General features: G+C 46.4%; 1 protein-coding gene across 1 annotated transcript; it reads left to right on the forward strand.

The window, feature by feature from the left end:
- The first annotated feature begins 8,380 nt into the window (after positions 1-8,380).
- ZNF784 (zinc finger protein 784) lies at positions 8,381-11,525 on the forward strand. The gene is made up of 2 exons (XM_069457577.1): positions 8,381-8,458; positions 9,650-11,525. Exons 1-2 carry the CDS (start codon positions 8,381-8,383, stop codon positions 10,541-10,543), a joined length of 972 nt encoding a protein of 323 aa, XP_069313678.1. The 3' UTR covers positions 10,544-11,525.
- Positions 11,526-13,406: the final 1,881 nt, after the last annotated feature.

A 13,406-nucleotide genomic window follows, 5' to 3' on the forward strand; every position in this document is an offset into this window, starting at 1 on the left:
ACATTTGATACAATTAATAAACCAATATTGATACACTGTTATTAACTAAAATACAAACTTTATTCAGATTTCCTTAGTTTTTAGCGAATGTCCTTTTTTTATGTTCCAGGATACCACGTTCCATTTTGTCTCATGCCTCCTTAGGCTTCGCTTGGCTGTGACAATTTTCCAGACTTTCCTTGGTTTTGACGACTGACAATTTTGAAGAATATTGGTCAGATAGTTTGTAGAATGTCCTTTGATTGTGGTTTACCAAATGTTTGTCCCATGATTACACTGAGAATGTGCATCTGGGGAGGAGGACCGCAAGAGGGAAAGTGTCACTCTCATCACATCATATCCAGGGCACATACTATCAACATGACTTATCACTGTTGCAGTTGACTTTGATCACTTGGCTAAGGTCATGTATGTCAGGTTTCTCCACTACGAATTTGCTCTTTTTCTATGCTTTCTATACTATACTCTTTGAAAGAAGTCACTATGGGCAGCCCATACTTGAGGATGAGGAAGTTATGCTCCACCTTCCTGAAGGCTGAGTATCTACATAAAATATTTTAAAATTTTCTGCATAGGGTATTTGTCTCTTCCTCTATCTATCTATCTATCTGTCTATTTATTTCCTGAGACAGGGTCTCACTCTGTCACCCTGGGATAGAGTGCAGTGGCAACATCATAGCTCACTGTAAACCTCAAAATCCTGGGTTAGAGTGATGCTCCTAGCAACAACCACACCACACCTAGCCCCCAGATCTTGGTTTCTGTATCATTCTCTTTTAAAAGGGACAAAGGCTTCTGGGGAAAATGGCCGATTCTTGGACTGGGGGACTGGGGCAGAAAATTTCATTTCTGTTATACTAAATCTTGGAAATGTGGTATGTATTTTACACTTACAACATGTCTTAATTTGCCCCAACCCCATTTCAAGTGTGCCCAAAAGCCACGTGTGGCAATTGACTACCACAGTGGATAAACAGGTCTGTAGAAGAAAGCAAACAAACAGGCAATTATAATGTGGGGTCATAAATGCAATGATAGTTCCAAGGGGCCAGAAGGGAGAATTGGAATGGTTTTCCAGAGGTGACATCTGAGTTAAGTCTTCGAGGACACATGAGCATTAGCCAAGTTAGTAAACAATGGGGTAATTGCAAGCAGAGTGAATGCTGGGTACAAAAGCCAGGACTGAAAGAACCTAGAGAACTGTTCTTTCACAGCAGCTGAGGATACACAACGTGCCCAGCAAGGGACGGGGTAAAACGAAGGTGTATTCCAGAGAGAAATGTGAGCAAATGTGAACCTGAAAAAGCCAACCCTTCAACAGGGATCCTAAGTGGCTAACTGGGCCTAAATTTAAAATAGAGCCAAGTGGCCATTTGCTGACCAGAGGTCATACGTTACTCTGAGTTCCCCTCAAAACCTGTACCTTTTTAACTTTGGAACTTTCAGAGCTCACCTGAACCAACGAATCAGAACTTGGCTGAATCAGCCAGTCAGAACTAAGCAAGTTTGAATCCTTTATTTGCATAAACAGACCTGACTGGAAACTTGGGTGGGAACTTTTGCCATAAAATTTGAACCCTCTCTTGTTTCTCTGGAACATACCTTCCTTTTATGGTGGAGGCCATGTACTCGGTTTGCAAACTGTTCACTGGAATAAAGTCTTTATTCCAAATTCCTTTTCAGAGAACTTTTGTTCACGTGGAAAATCCCGGGATCTTTTTAAAATGCACAACTGCCCTATTTTAATAGCCTGAAGGCCGGGCGCGGTGGCTCACGCCTGTAATCCTAGCACTCTGGGAGGCCGAGGTGGGCGGATCCTTTGAGCTCAGGAGTTCGAGACCAGCCTGAGCAAGAGCGAGACCCCATCTCTACTAAAAATAGAAAGAAATTATATGGACAGCTAAAAATATATATAGAAAAAATTAGCCGGGCATGGTGGTGCATGCCTGTAGTCCCAGCTACTCGGGAGGCTGAGACAGGAGGATCGCTTGAGCTCAGGAGTTTGAGGTTGCTGTGAGCTAGGCTGACGCCACGGCACTCACTCTAGCCTGGGCAACAGAGTGAGACTCTGTCTCAAAAAAAAAAAAAAAAATAGCCTGAAAAATTTCAGAGTGGCAGAAAGGATTTCAACGTGAGAACATAATAGTACGAGTTCCCCACGTGTTCCACTGCAAAGGCATTATGCTTGGTACTTTATACATAATTTTATGATTTTATTTCATCACAGAGAATCATTCCTGTTTTACAAGTAACAAATATGAGACGCAGAGACGGAGTTCACTGCTCAAAAGCACACTAGAGCGATGGACCGAGACGAAAGCCCCCTCTCTGACATCCCAACACCTCAACATCCCTCAACCCAAGGAGATGTTCTCCGTTCCCACTTTCGGAGGCTAATTACCCTCCCCACAAATCATCTCCTTCCCCGCCCTCCCCATAATGGCCCTTCCAGCGGTCCTCAGCTTCTCTATGGTTTTTTTCCCTCCTTACCCATCTATCCACACCTTTCCTCTCACTTCCCTTTCCACCCTGGCCCCTCTATCCGCCACCCTCCTCTCTATGGTTCCCCCCGCGTCTTCTCCACCCGGACCCCCAGGCTTGCTATAGCTGCTCCTTCTCTGAGCTCCTCAATGTTGGGGCCATCTGCCTCCTCCGCCTGTTGGGCCAGTTATCTGGGCTGCCTCTGTGGTCTGGCCGAGCAGAAATTGCGGCCAGTGATAGAGTGCTTTCAGGGACAGCCTGAGTGAAGGAGGGACCGTAACTTCCAGGGAGGGACCCTGTGCAAAAATGCTCCGGCTGGAAATACGAGGCACAGGGAGAAAGGAGCCGCTTTCTGCTTGGGCCCACACCACTCCCTCTAATAAGTGAGATCCCCCCACTCCCGCCAATTCCCCCCAGAATCAGTCTCCACAGAGGAGTTTCCTGTTTCTCTTCGTTTTTGTTCTGACCGGGAGATGGAGAAATGCCCACCTTATTACACAGACGGGGGGAAATGAGACCCAGAATGGAGAAGGAACTCCCTCAAAACTAGTTACTTGGGAACCAAATGAGACTCCTGACTCTTCAATTCTTAGAACCTCAATTTTTTCTATTTTAAAATGAGTAGGATAGATAGTAGCAGGAAGGCTCCTAAAAGAGACAAGCAAGGCCCTTGCAATCAGGTTCCCAAGTCTGAGTCCCAGTCTTACCTTATCAGGATTCCCTCCTTCTCCTAGCAAAGCGGGTATTATTCTTTCCCTTAAAAGGAGTTAAGCATCGCTGTCGAGGTGGGTTTACCATAAGTCTAACGAAGCTTAAGCTTCAGAGGCTCCTCAAGGGCACAAACCCTTCCCTGAGTAATGAGTGTCAACAATTCAAAGAATGTTTAAGATTAGTCATTACTTGAAAAGGTTTGCAAAGCCCTGTAACTTTAATTCATTCGTGAAAGAAATGTGATTAGGATTGCCCCAAATTTGACAATACTAAGACTACAACTGTTGTGAGTCTGAAATATAGTCTAAACTATAAAGTGTTGTCATATGAAGAGCTGATCAAAGGATACAGGGCAAGAAGTATTACAGAGCTGTGTCAGGTGGTAAATTAATAAAAATACCTTGTATACTTTAAAATTGGGAATTTTCTTGTGGTAATTATCTTTTAAATATTGTAATTGGTTGGGATTTATTTTCTCATACTAAATAAATGTTCGCCTATGTATCTTATTTTGTATTTTTAATTTTGTATTCTTTTTCTTAATCGTATAAACTTCACCTTCTACAAAAAGTGGATCTGCCCCTGTCTCACACTCAATGACCTCTCCATAAATGTTAGTTATTTTTAATATTATTGTCATTTGTAGAACCAACAGGAAGATTTGAGGATGATCTGCTTTTCTGAGGATTACTATTGGCTTAGGACTTCAGACACCCATTGTTACCAGCTACTTATTCATTTATTCATATCACATTCAATATACTTATGTATTGATTCTCTAATTCAATTAGTGTTTACTGAATACTTGTAACTTCCCAGACAATAGTGTACATGCTGGAGATATGGCAGGTAAAGATATAGACATGGTCTCTATCTTCAGAGAAATTACAGTCTGATGAGAATTACACTGATTTGAGGTTTTCAAAAATCAGATTTAACAAATTGTTTACAGGCTCCCCAATCCCAACATTTTATGATGAAAACTTTCAAATATATAGAAAAGCTGAAAGAATTGAATAGTGAACATGCATATACCTGCCGTAAGGCTCATAATTTTTAAATATCAACTACAGTTTGATTCTGAAAAGTCTTTATGTTTAACCAATTCTTTTTTTAAGAGCTTTATTAAGATACAATTCACATATTATAGAATTCACCCATTTAAGGTGTACAATTCAATAGTTATTAGTATTTTCATAGGTGTGTGCAAATACCACTATAGTGAACTTTGGAACATTTTCATCACCTAAAAAAGAAAACCCATACCCCTTTGGTATAACTCCTCTATTCCTCCATCCCTACCCCAAGGCCCCTTCCACGTCCCAACTCCCAACCCCCGCCCTCACCCCTAACCCCCGCCCTAAGGAACCACTAATCTACATTCTGTCTCTATAGATTTCCCTATTCTAGAAATCTGGCATTAATGGATTCATATAGTATAATATGTAGCCCTTTGTGTCTGGATTCTTCCACTTAATATAATGGTTTACTTTGTTTGTTTGTTTTGAGACAGGGTATTGCTCTGTTGCCTGGGCTAGAGTGCATTGGCATCATCATAGCTCACTGTAACCTCAAACTCCTGGGCTCAATTATCTTCTCACCTCAGTCTCCTAAGTAGTTGGGACTACAAGAGCGCATCACCCGGCTAATTTTTATTTATTTATTTTTGTAGAGACAGGGTCTCCAACTCCTGGCTTCAAGTGATCCTCCCACCTTGGCCTCCCTAAGTACTAGAATTACAGATGTGAGCCATCATGCCTGGTATCATAATGTTTTAAAGCGTCATCCATGCTGCAGCATGTATCAGTACTTTATTCCTTTGTATCACCAAATAATATTCCATTGTCTGACTATACCATGTTTTCTTTATCCATTTATCAGTTGATGCACATTTCAGTTGTTTCTGCTTTTGAGCTATTATGAATAATACTGCTATACACATTTGTTTATGAATGTATACTTTGGCTTCTCTTGGGTACAATTTTATTCTCTAGGAATAATATTACTGGGCCATATGGTAACTCTATCAGCCAATTCATTTTAAAAGTCAAGAAATCTAGGACTGCGAAGAGAAATGATGTGCTTAATGTTTTACAGCAAGGTAGAGATGGAAAGAAGCAAGGCTAGATCCCACATCTTCTGATTCCAAGTCCAGGACTCTCTCTGCCATTTTCCAATTGCTCCATGTAGCCAGACTTCTAGACTCGGGTCATGCAATAGACTGTTAGTTTCATGCTAGTCAATATGGGACTCAGGAGCAAACAGACAACAGGTGAAAAGACAAAGAACCCACATTTACTGAGTACCAATTGGTTCTAGATATTATGCTAGACCTTTAACATTCCCAGTCTGTGGCCAAATGGCATGACAGTGCCCACTTTGTAGATGTCAGCTGGACACTAACAACCTCAAACAAACTCCCAGCTGGTAAGTTGTGAAGTTAATACAAAGAGCAATTAGGCAATATCTACTAAATTGAAGATGGAAATTAGAAGATGTTCATATTTTCTGTGATCCAGCAATTCAACTCCCAGGTATATAAACTAGAGAAAACTCCCTTTGAGTTCAAGGAGATATGAACAACAATATTTATGGCAGTATTGTTTGCAATATTAAAAATCTGTCTGGGCCGGGCGTGGTGGCTCACGCCTGTAATCCTAGCACTCTGGGAGGCCGAGGCGGGTGGATCGCTCGAGGTCAGGAGTTCGAGACCAGCCTGAGCAAGAGCGAGACCCCGTCTCTACTAAAAAAATAGAAAGAAATTATATGGACAACTAAAAATCTATATAGAAAAACTTAGCCGGGCATAGTGGCGCATGCCTGTAGTCCCAGCTACTCGGGAGGCTGAGGCAGTAGGATCGCTTAAGCCGAGGAGTCTGAGATTGCTGTGAGCTAGGCTGACACCACAGCACTCACTCTAGCCTGGGCAACAGAGTGAGACTCTGTCTCAAAAAAAAAAAAAAAAAATCTGTCTGGCCAAGTAGATTGCATGCCTGTAGTCCCATCTACTCACGAGGCTGAGGCAGAAGGATCATTTGAGCCCAGGAGTTCAAGGCTGCAGTGAGCTATGAATGCACCATTGCATTCCAGCCTGGGTGACAGAGTGGGACCCTGTCTCTTTTTTTTTTTTTTTTTTGAGACAGAGTCTCTGTTGCCCAGGCTAGAGTGAGTGCCGTGGCATCAGCCTAGCTCACAGCAACCTCAAACTCCTGAGCTCAAGCGATCCTCCTGTCTCAGCCTCCCAAGTAGCTGGGACTACAGGCATGCACCACCATACCCGGCTAATTTTTTCTATATATATTTTTAGTTGGCCATATAATTTCTTTCTATTTTTAGTACAGATGGGGTCTCACTCTTGCTCAGGCTGGTCTCGAACTCCTGAGCTCAAACGATCCGCCCACCTCGGCCTCCCAGAGTGCTAGGATTACAGGCGTGAGCCACCGCGCCCGGCCTGTCTCTTAAAAAATATATATAACTAAACTAATGTCCATCAAAGGGAGAATAAATAAATAAATATATGCAATATGGTATAATCATCAGTGGAATATCATACCAGCATTACTAATGAGTGAGTAGACTATATGTTCCCATGCAGACAAATATAAAATCAATGTTGAGGGGGAAAAAAGTTAGAGACAGTTACCTTGAAATAGTATAATTTATTATAAAATTTTAACACATGTATAACAATATTATATAATTTCATATGTGCATCAAAATTTAAAAGGCATGCATGGCAATGATAAATGACAAATGCAAAGTTGAATAGCCTCAGTAGGTGAGGGAGAAGAATGTATGGGTGTTCATAGAAGGCTTAGATTGTATCTGCAATGTATATTTTAAGGGTTTTTTTGTAAGTACAAGATGGTATTTACATTATTCTGTATACCTTTTGTATATAGAAATAGTTTGTAATAAAATAAATATAAATAAAAGACTTTTTATATACATGTGCATATATATACATATATATCAGTTAAGATAGGTTATGCTGCAGTAACAACCCCAAAGCTCAGTGGCTTAACACAACAAACATTTATCTTAAATGCTAATATACATATCCAATGCAGCTCAGCACCAATGCGGGTTTATAAATAAGGCTCCCTATGTGTGTGTCAGTTAAGGTAGGTTTTGCTACAGGAAAAACAACCTCAAAGTTCAGTGGCTCAACACAATAAGCATTTATTTTACATGATATATATCCAAGATAGGCCAGCACCAGGTTTATGTTCATTGCACTCCTTCAACCAATGATCCTTTACCACAGAACAGTAGGAATGGAAGGTTGTGGATGGTTCCATGGCTCTTAATGCGTGCTGAGGGCACACACATCACTTTCACTTATATATCATTAGTCAAAGAAAATCACATGGCCTCATCCGACTTAAAAAAAAAAAAAGTATAATCCTATCATGTCCCTAAAAGGAACAGGAAATTTAGGCATGATCAAAATGTTAGGCATCTCCTACCCTGCCCTTCCAAGAAAACCATTTGAGGATGTTTCAAACTCCTCCCTATCTCTTTTCTCGGTGGGTTTCACAACATTTCTACAGTTCTATACAGAAGAAAGGGGGGTGGTCAAGAGAAGTGTAGTGACTTATCCAAGGTCACACGGCCAGGAATGAATATATTGGGTCGCTAGGAAGAGCCCTGTCCTTGGTGCTGCCGAAAGCCCTCGTCGTTGAGCTGTCCTCCCAAAGATCACATCAACTTTCTGGTTTTTTGCTTCCTCCCAGGACCACCTGTGTTGCACTATCTTTCTTTACATAGACTTTTTAAAAACCTTACATGTATAAACTTCGCGTCATTACGTTATCACGAGCCACACAGAGACGGTAACCACAAAATGTTTACTGAAAACAAAACAAAGGCTCTTCAATGCTAATGAGGCTCCCTTGACCACCAGAGCCTCGGCTCTGCTTGTGTTGGTTACTAGGGATGTCCGAATTTGTCCCCAGGGTGTTACACAACCCCACAGCCCTCGCGGGGCACCGACAGGTAACTAGAAAAGGGAACAAACCCCTTTCGCCCGGGGTTCGGCCTCCTTATGAGCGCCCCGCCCCCGCCGCCGCCGCCGCGCCACGCCCCCCACTGCCCTGCAGTGCGCATGCCCAGTAGCTGGTACGGAGCCCGAGCCCCGCCCCTTCTCAGAGCGACCATAGCCTTGGGGGCGGGGTTTGGACACAAGATGGCCGCCGCGCGCCTGGAACCCCCGAGTCCGAGCTCACCGACCCCGGAGTCGCGTTCCCCGGAGCCGCCGGACCTGGTGCGGGCGAGGAAGGGGCCCGGGGGCTTGAGGAGGGAGGAAGTCGCATTGCAGGGGGCGGGGTCGGGGCGGGGTCGGGAAAAGTATTTAGGGCTCTAGCCCTGGGGGTGGGGCTTCTCGGGTTTGAGCGAGGGGCGGGGCTTAGGGAGGACCCTATGGGGAGGGTGGCAGGGGCGGGGCCTGAGGACAGTGTAGTCTATGGGGCGAGTTTGGGTCCAGGGAGAGGGGTCCCGAGGATTTATTTTGCATAATAAGGGGGAGGAGCCTTCAGAGACATTCTAGGGCTAGTGAACTTGGGTGGAAGGTTGGGAAGGTGACCCTGAAAGGTTGGAGGGTTATAATTGGGGTACCCATGTGGGGTGCGGGAATGATTCTGCAAGGGTCCCAGTAATGCACCTCAAATGCCCAAGGGAGGATTTGGGGGTAGAAGTGGATGCTCCAGGTGACTTTCGAACCTCCTCCGCGTTCCCTCATTCAGGATTGGAGAGTAACTGCAGATATTCATCCAGCCAACAAACATTTACTTAGCTCGTACTTGGGCTCTGTAAAGAGAGGTGCCCACGACAGACAAGGGCTGTGTTCTCTTGGAGTTTGTAGTTTCGTGAGGGGAGAGAGACAATAAATGGGATTTATTGTAATATGTTCTGGAAAGGAAATAAAGTAAGCCGATACGGTGGGGGTGGGGTAGCTAAATTTAGATGAGAGAAGTCAGCTGGGCGCTGGCTTTATTTATTCTGAGGTCAGAGAGAGAAGCAGGAGCGAAACCATGGTGGATACTATAGTGATGATTTGGGGTTTTAAGTGCAGCTGGAGCCACTGGAGGGTTTTGAGTAGGAGCAATGACTTGATCTGGTTTACATTTTCAAAAGATCCTTTAGGCTACTCTATGGAGGTGAATTATAAGGGGGTAGGAATAGTAACAGAGACTCCCCTTTAGGAGATTTTTTTCAGTGTGGAAGCAAGAAATGATGGGAGTTTTAACTAGGGTGGAGGAGAGAAAAGGCTGGATTCATGATGTGTTTTGGACAGGAGGGGAAATGTTGGTGGGGATGCAGCAGAATCCTGGAGAATGGAGAACAGGATCTGGAAAGTGAGGGGACCAGTAGACTGCAAAGGAGCCAGATGCTTTAACAAATGGGGGCATTTAGGGAGCTTTTGAGACAGGCTCCACTTTCTTCTCTCCCTGCCCAGGTCCTGGTGCCTGATGATGGCCGCCCCACCACACCCCCCAGTGACCTCATCGAGATTCAGGTGGTAAAGGTGACCGACACCACCTTGGTACCTGAGCCCCCGGAGCCAGGTTCTTTTCACTGTGCCTTGTGCCCAGCTGCCTTCCGGCTGGTTTCCGAGCTGCTTTTCCATGAACATGGCCACTTGGCAGGGGCCGAGGGAGGCGGACAGGCTGGGGACCCAAGTCGGTGTCATGTGTGCGGCCACAGCTGCCCGGGTCCCGCCAGCCTCCGTGCCCACTACAGCTTGCACACGGGAGAGCGGCCCTACCGCTGCCCAAGCTGCCCCCGCGCCTTCAAGGCCTTGGCACCTCTGCTCCGGCACCAGCACCGACACGGGGTGGAGCCGGGGACCTCTCGGAGGCCTCCGGAAACGGCAGCAGTTGGAGAACAGAGGCCAGGGGTGCCCCAGGAGAGGTCGGAGGTGGTGATGGCGGCGGCGGCTGCAGGTGCGGCAGTGGGGAAGCCTTTCGCCTGCAGGTTCTGCGCCAAGCCCTTCCGCCGCTCCTCAGACATGCGAGACCACGAGCGCGTGCACACGGGCGAGCGGCCCTACCACTGTGGCATCTGCGGCAAGGGCTTCACCCAGTCCTCGGTGCTGAGCGGCCACGCCCGCATCCACACGGGCGAGCGCCCCTTCCGCTGCAGCCTCTGCGATCGCACTTTTAACAACTCCTCCAACTTCCGCAAGCACCAGCGCACCCATTTCCACGGGCCGGGGCCTGGGTCGGGAGACTCTGGAGGCCAGCTGGGGCCATCGGTGGCTGAGGGATCTGGGAGTGGGTGTGGAGCAGGGAACACTCTGGAAGAGGGGGGTGGGGAGACAGGGAAGGTGAAGGTGGAGGCTGACCAGTAGGCTGGGAGAGCTGGCTGTGAGGGAGTTAACATCACAGTAGGTAGACTGCAAGGGGGTGGGGATGGGAAAAAGGCAGGGGACAGAAGAGGGGAGACTGGGGGAGAGATGACATGACAGCTAATGGGAATAGCCATGAGCAGCTACCGTTGGAGAGCAGAGGGAGAGAACCAGGTTCCAGACTCCCACAGACCCACACAGCACCTCTGGGAGACTCAGAGAAAGGGACAGATAATGCCTTGTGGGTGCCCAGCTAAATGCAAGGACCATGGGCTGTCTTTCTCTGCCCCATTTGCCTTGTTGGGTTATCCTAGTGCAAGACACAGCGTGTCACAACAGGGCCTGGGCACTGCAGAGTGGGAGCCAGGGTTCAGTGGAAGGGGGAGTATCTGGGTCCACCATAGTGGTCCTGGTCCAGTCCTTCTGGAGAATGCTGGGCTTTCTTGGGGCTCCCTAGAGTGGACTAGATGGAAACTTTTGCCTACCTCACTGGATTGCACTGCACCTGGGACGGCTACCCACCCTAGGCAGAAGACACCCACCAGGTCATCTGTAAAGAGACTCTGGGATCCCATCACCTCAAAGCCAGAGGGTCCCCAAGTCACAGCTGAGAGCACTTGAGCCTCAAGGATGTAAGCCTGACCATAGGGTCTTGACTCCAAGAGTGGCTACCCTCGCCCCCATGGTGGTCCCTCCATAACCCATCCAGACTCTTCTTTGGAGGCAACTGAGAACACAGCAAGCAGCTACCTAATATCCCCCTCCCAATGCTGTAGGCTCAGAGCCTGTGGTCTCGCACTTCTACAAAGTAGCCGGGTTTCTCTAATTCCCTCCACTCCCAATTTGAAGCAAACAGCTTACTGCCTAGTCCCGGGCAATCCCAAGGGAAGGCTGACTGATGGTGACATGGTGGGCTGGCCAGAGGTGAGAGGAGGACTTGGGAGCTGGAGGTGGGAAACTTCCAGTTCTGTTCCTATTAAAGGACCTTCTGAAGGGTTTATGTCAGTCTTGTACTCTGGTGTCTGTTTGGGGGAGGTGGGGGAAGAGGGGCCACATTGTGGTCTTGCCACCAGCAGTGAATTGTGTCATAACTATCTCCAAACCTCTGTTTCCTCATCTTTAGAATGGGGGTGAATAGGCTTCCGCTATTTGGAGATGTTATGTGGTTCATTTGGGGGTGAGGGGAGTCAGGGAGGTTTGACAAAATGAAAGAACTCCTGTGACTGGCATGCTTGTTGAGGAGGGAGAGTCCCTGACTTGCACACGTTTCTGTTCACCCAGTATCCCCCATGAGATAACCCTTAGACAACTCAACAGGAACAGAACTCATTCTGTTTCCCCAAAGGAACATCCATGTTTCCTATGCCATTGGTACCACTACCCAAGCTAGAAACTTGGGCAGGTTCCTTAAGCCTTCTTTGTCCCTTATCCATGTATCTAATCCCTTATCAATCTCCTTCATTCGAGCCAGTTAAATATCTATGGAATCTGAACATATCTTTTCATCATCACTACTCTTGTACACCAAGCCAACAGTGGTCTCACATCCAGATAACTATGCAGCAGCCTGCTCCACTGTCCATACTGCAGCCACATAGGTCATTGTCACCAACCCGCAGCTCCTTGTGGCTTTAAGAAGGGTTTACAAACATGAATGCCTACAGGAGATAAGTGAAAATGTAAATAAATGAGTAATGGTCAGGTTCAAGGGGAAAACACCAGTGAGGTGAAATATGGCAACTGACACTTGAGCTTAGTGTTGAGATTCAGAGAAAAGTGGTGGGAATTGGTGGCAAATTGGAGCGTGAATGCCCCATTGGAAGAGGGTAATGGCTACTTAGATCTGGGAGGAGATGCAGGTTGGGTTGCTAGATCTTCCAAATTTTTCAGAAGTTCCATTAGTTCACATCATGTAAAACCTTTTGATTTCCCAATGTTGGCAACTAAGTCAAATTTCATTTTTTAAAAATGCAGAGTAGGTAAAATGTGTTGGTCACCATATCCAGCCCAGCAGCTGCCAGTTTCCAGGCTTTATCCCACAAAATCACCCAGGCCCCACAGCTTGGAATTCTAGACACTTCAGGATCCAGCTTCCTACACACACACACACACACACACACACACACACCCCTCAACCTCCAGCCATACTAATCTGAAATTCTCCAAAATAGCTGGGTTTAGTTCAAAAAACTAAACGTTTTACATGGAAATCTCTGCCCACTTCTTTACCCAGCAAGTTACTGTTGCTTTATGTCATCATTCTGGCACCCCTTTCTCCCCCAGGAAGCTTTTCTAGCCCCCCACCCCCATCTGACAAGATGACTTCTCTGTGCTCACTGAGCCCCCAGTAATATTTCCATGTTCCTTGTATTGTGATGCTCCACTTCCATGCCACTTTTGAACCCTGGAGCATTGGCACAAAGTCTGTCTCATCATGGGTCTTCAGCGTTAGGACATGGTGGCCAGCTGGACTCACCCAGGCAGCGCCCTCTGACCCAGTTTCGTCTTCAAGTTCCAGTATTGAAGTACCCTGGGAATGAAGTCCAAATTCTGTGAATTTGCTGGGTGCCTTTGGAGCTCCTTTGTTCTCCAGGACCCCAGGCCCCTCTTCTGACAAATGATATAAGTAAATGCACATTGCCAGGCACAAACCTCACTGTTCTGAGAACCAAAATGAGAGCTACGAATGGCCTTTTGAATCTCCCAAATCATTATCCTGGAGGGGCAGATGCTATATGCAAACTGTCTCATAAACGCCAGTCTGCACGAGGCGGCAATACAGCAGTGGCCCTCTTACTTGAGGCTGAGGGGCAGGTCCAGTTCATCTGTTTCCCCAGCACCCAGACCAAGACCTGCAGTCAGGAGG

This window comes from Eulemur rufifrons, chromosome 24, assembly GCF_041146395.1.
Source record: "Eulemur rufifrons isolate Redbay chromosome 24, OSU_ERuf_1, whole genome shotgun sequence".
In the NCBI taxonomy this organism is placed as follows: domain Eukaryota; kingdom Metazoa; phylum Chordata; class Mammalia; order Primates; family Lemuridae; genus Eulemur; species Eulemur rufifrons.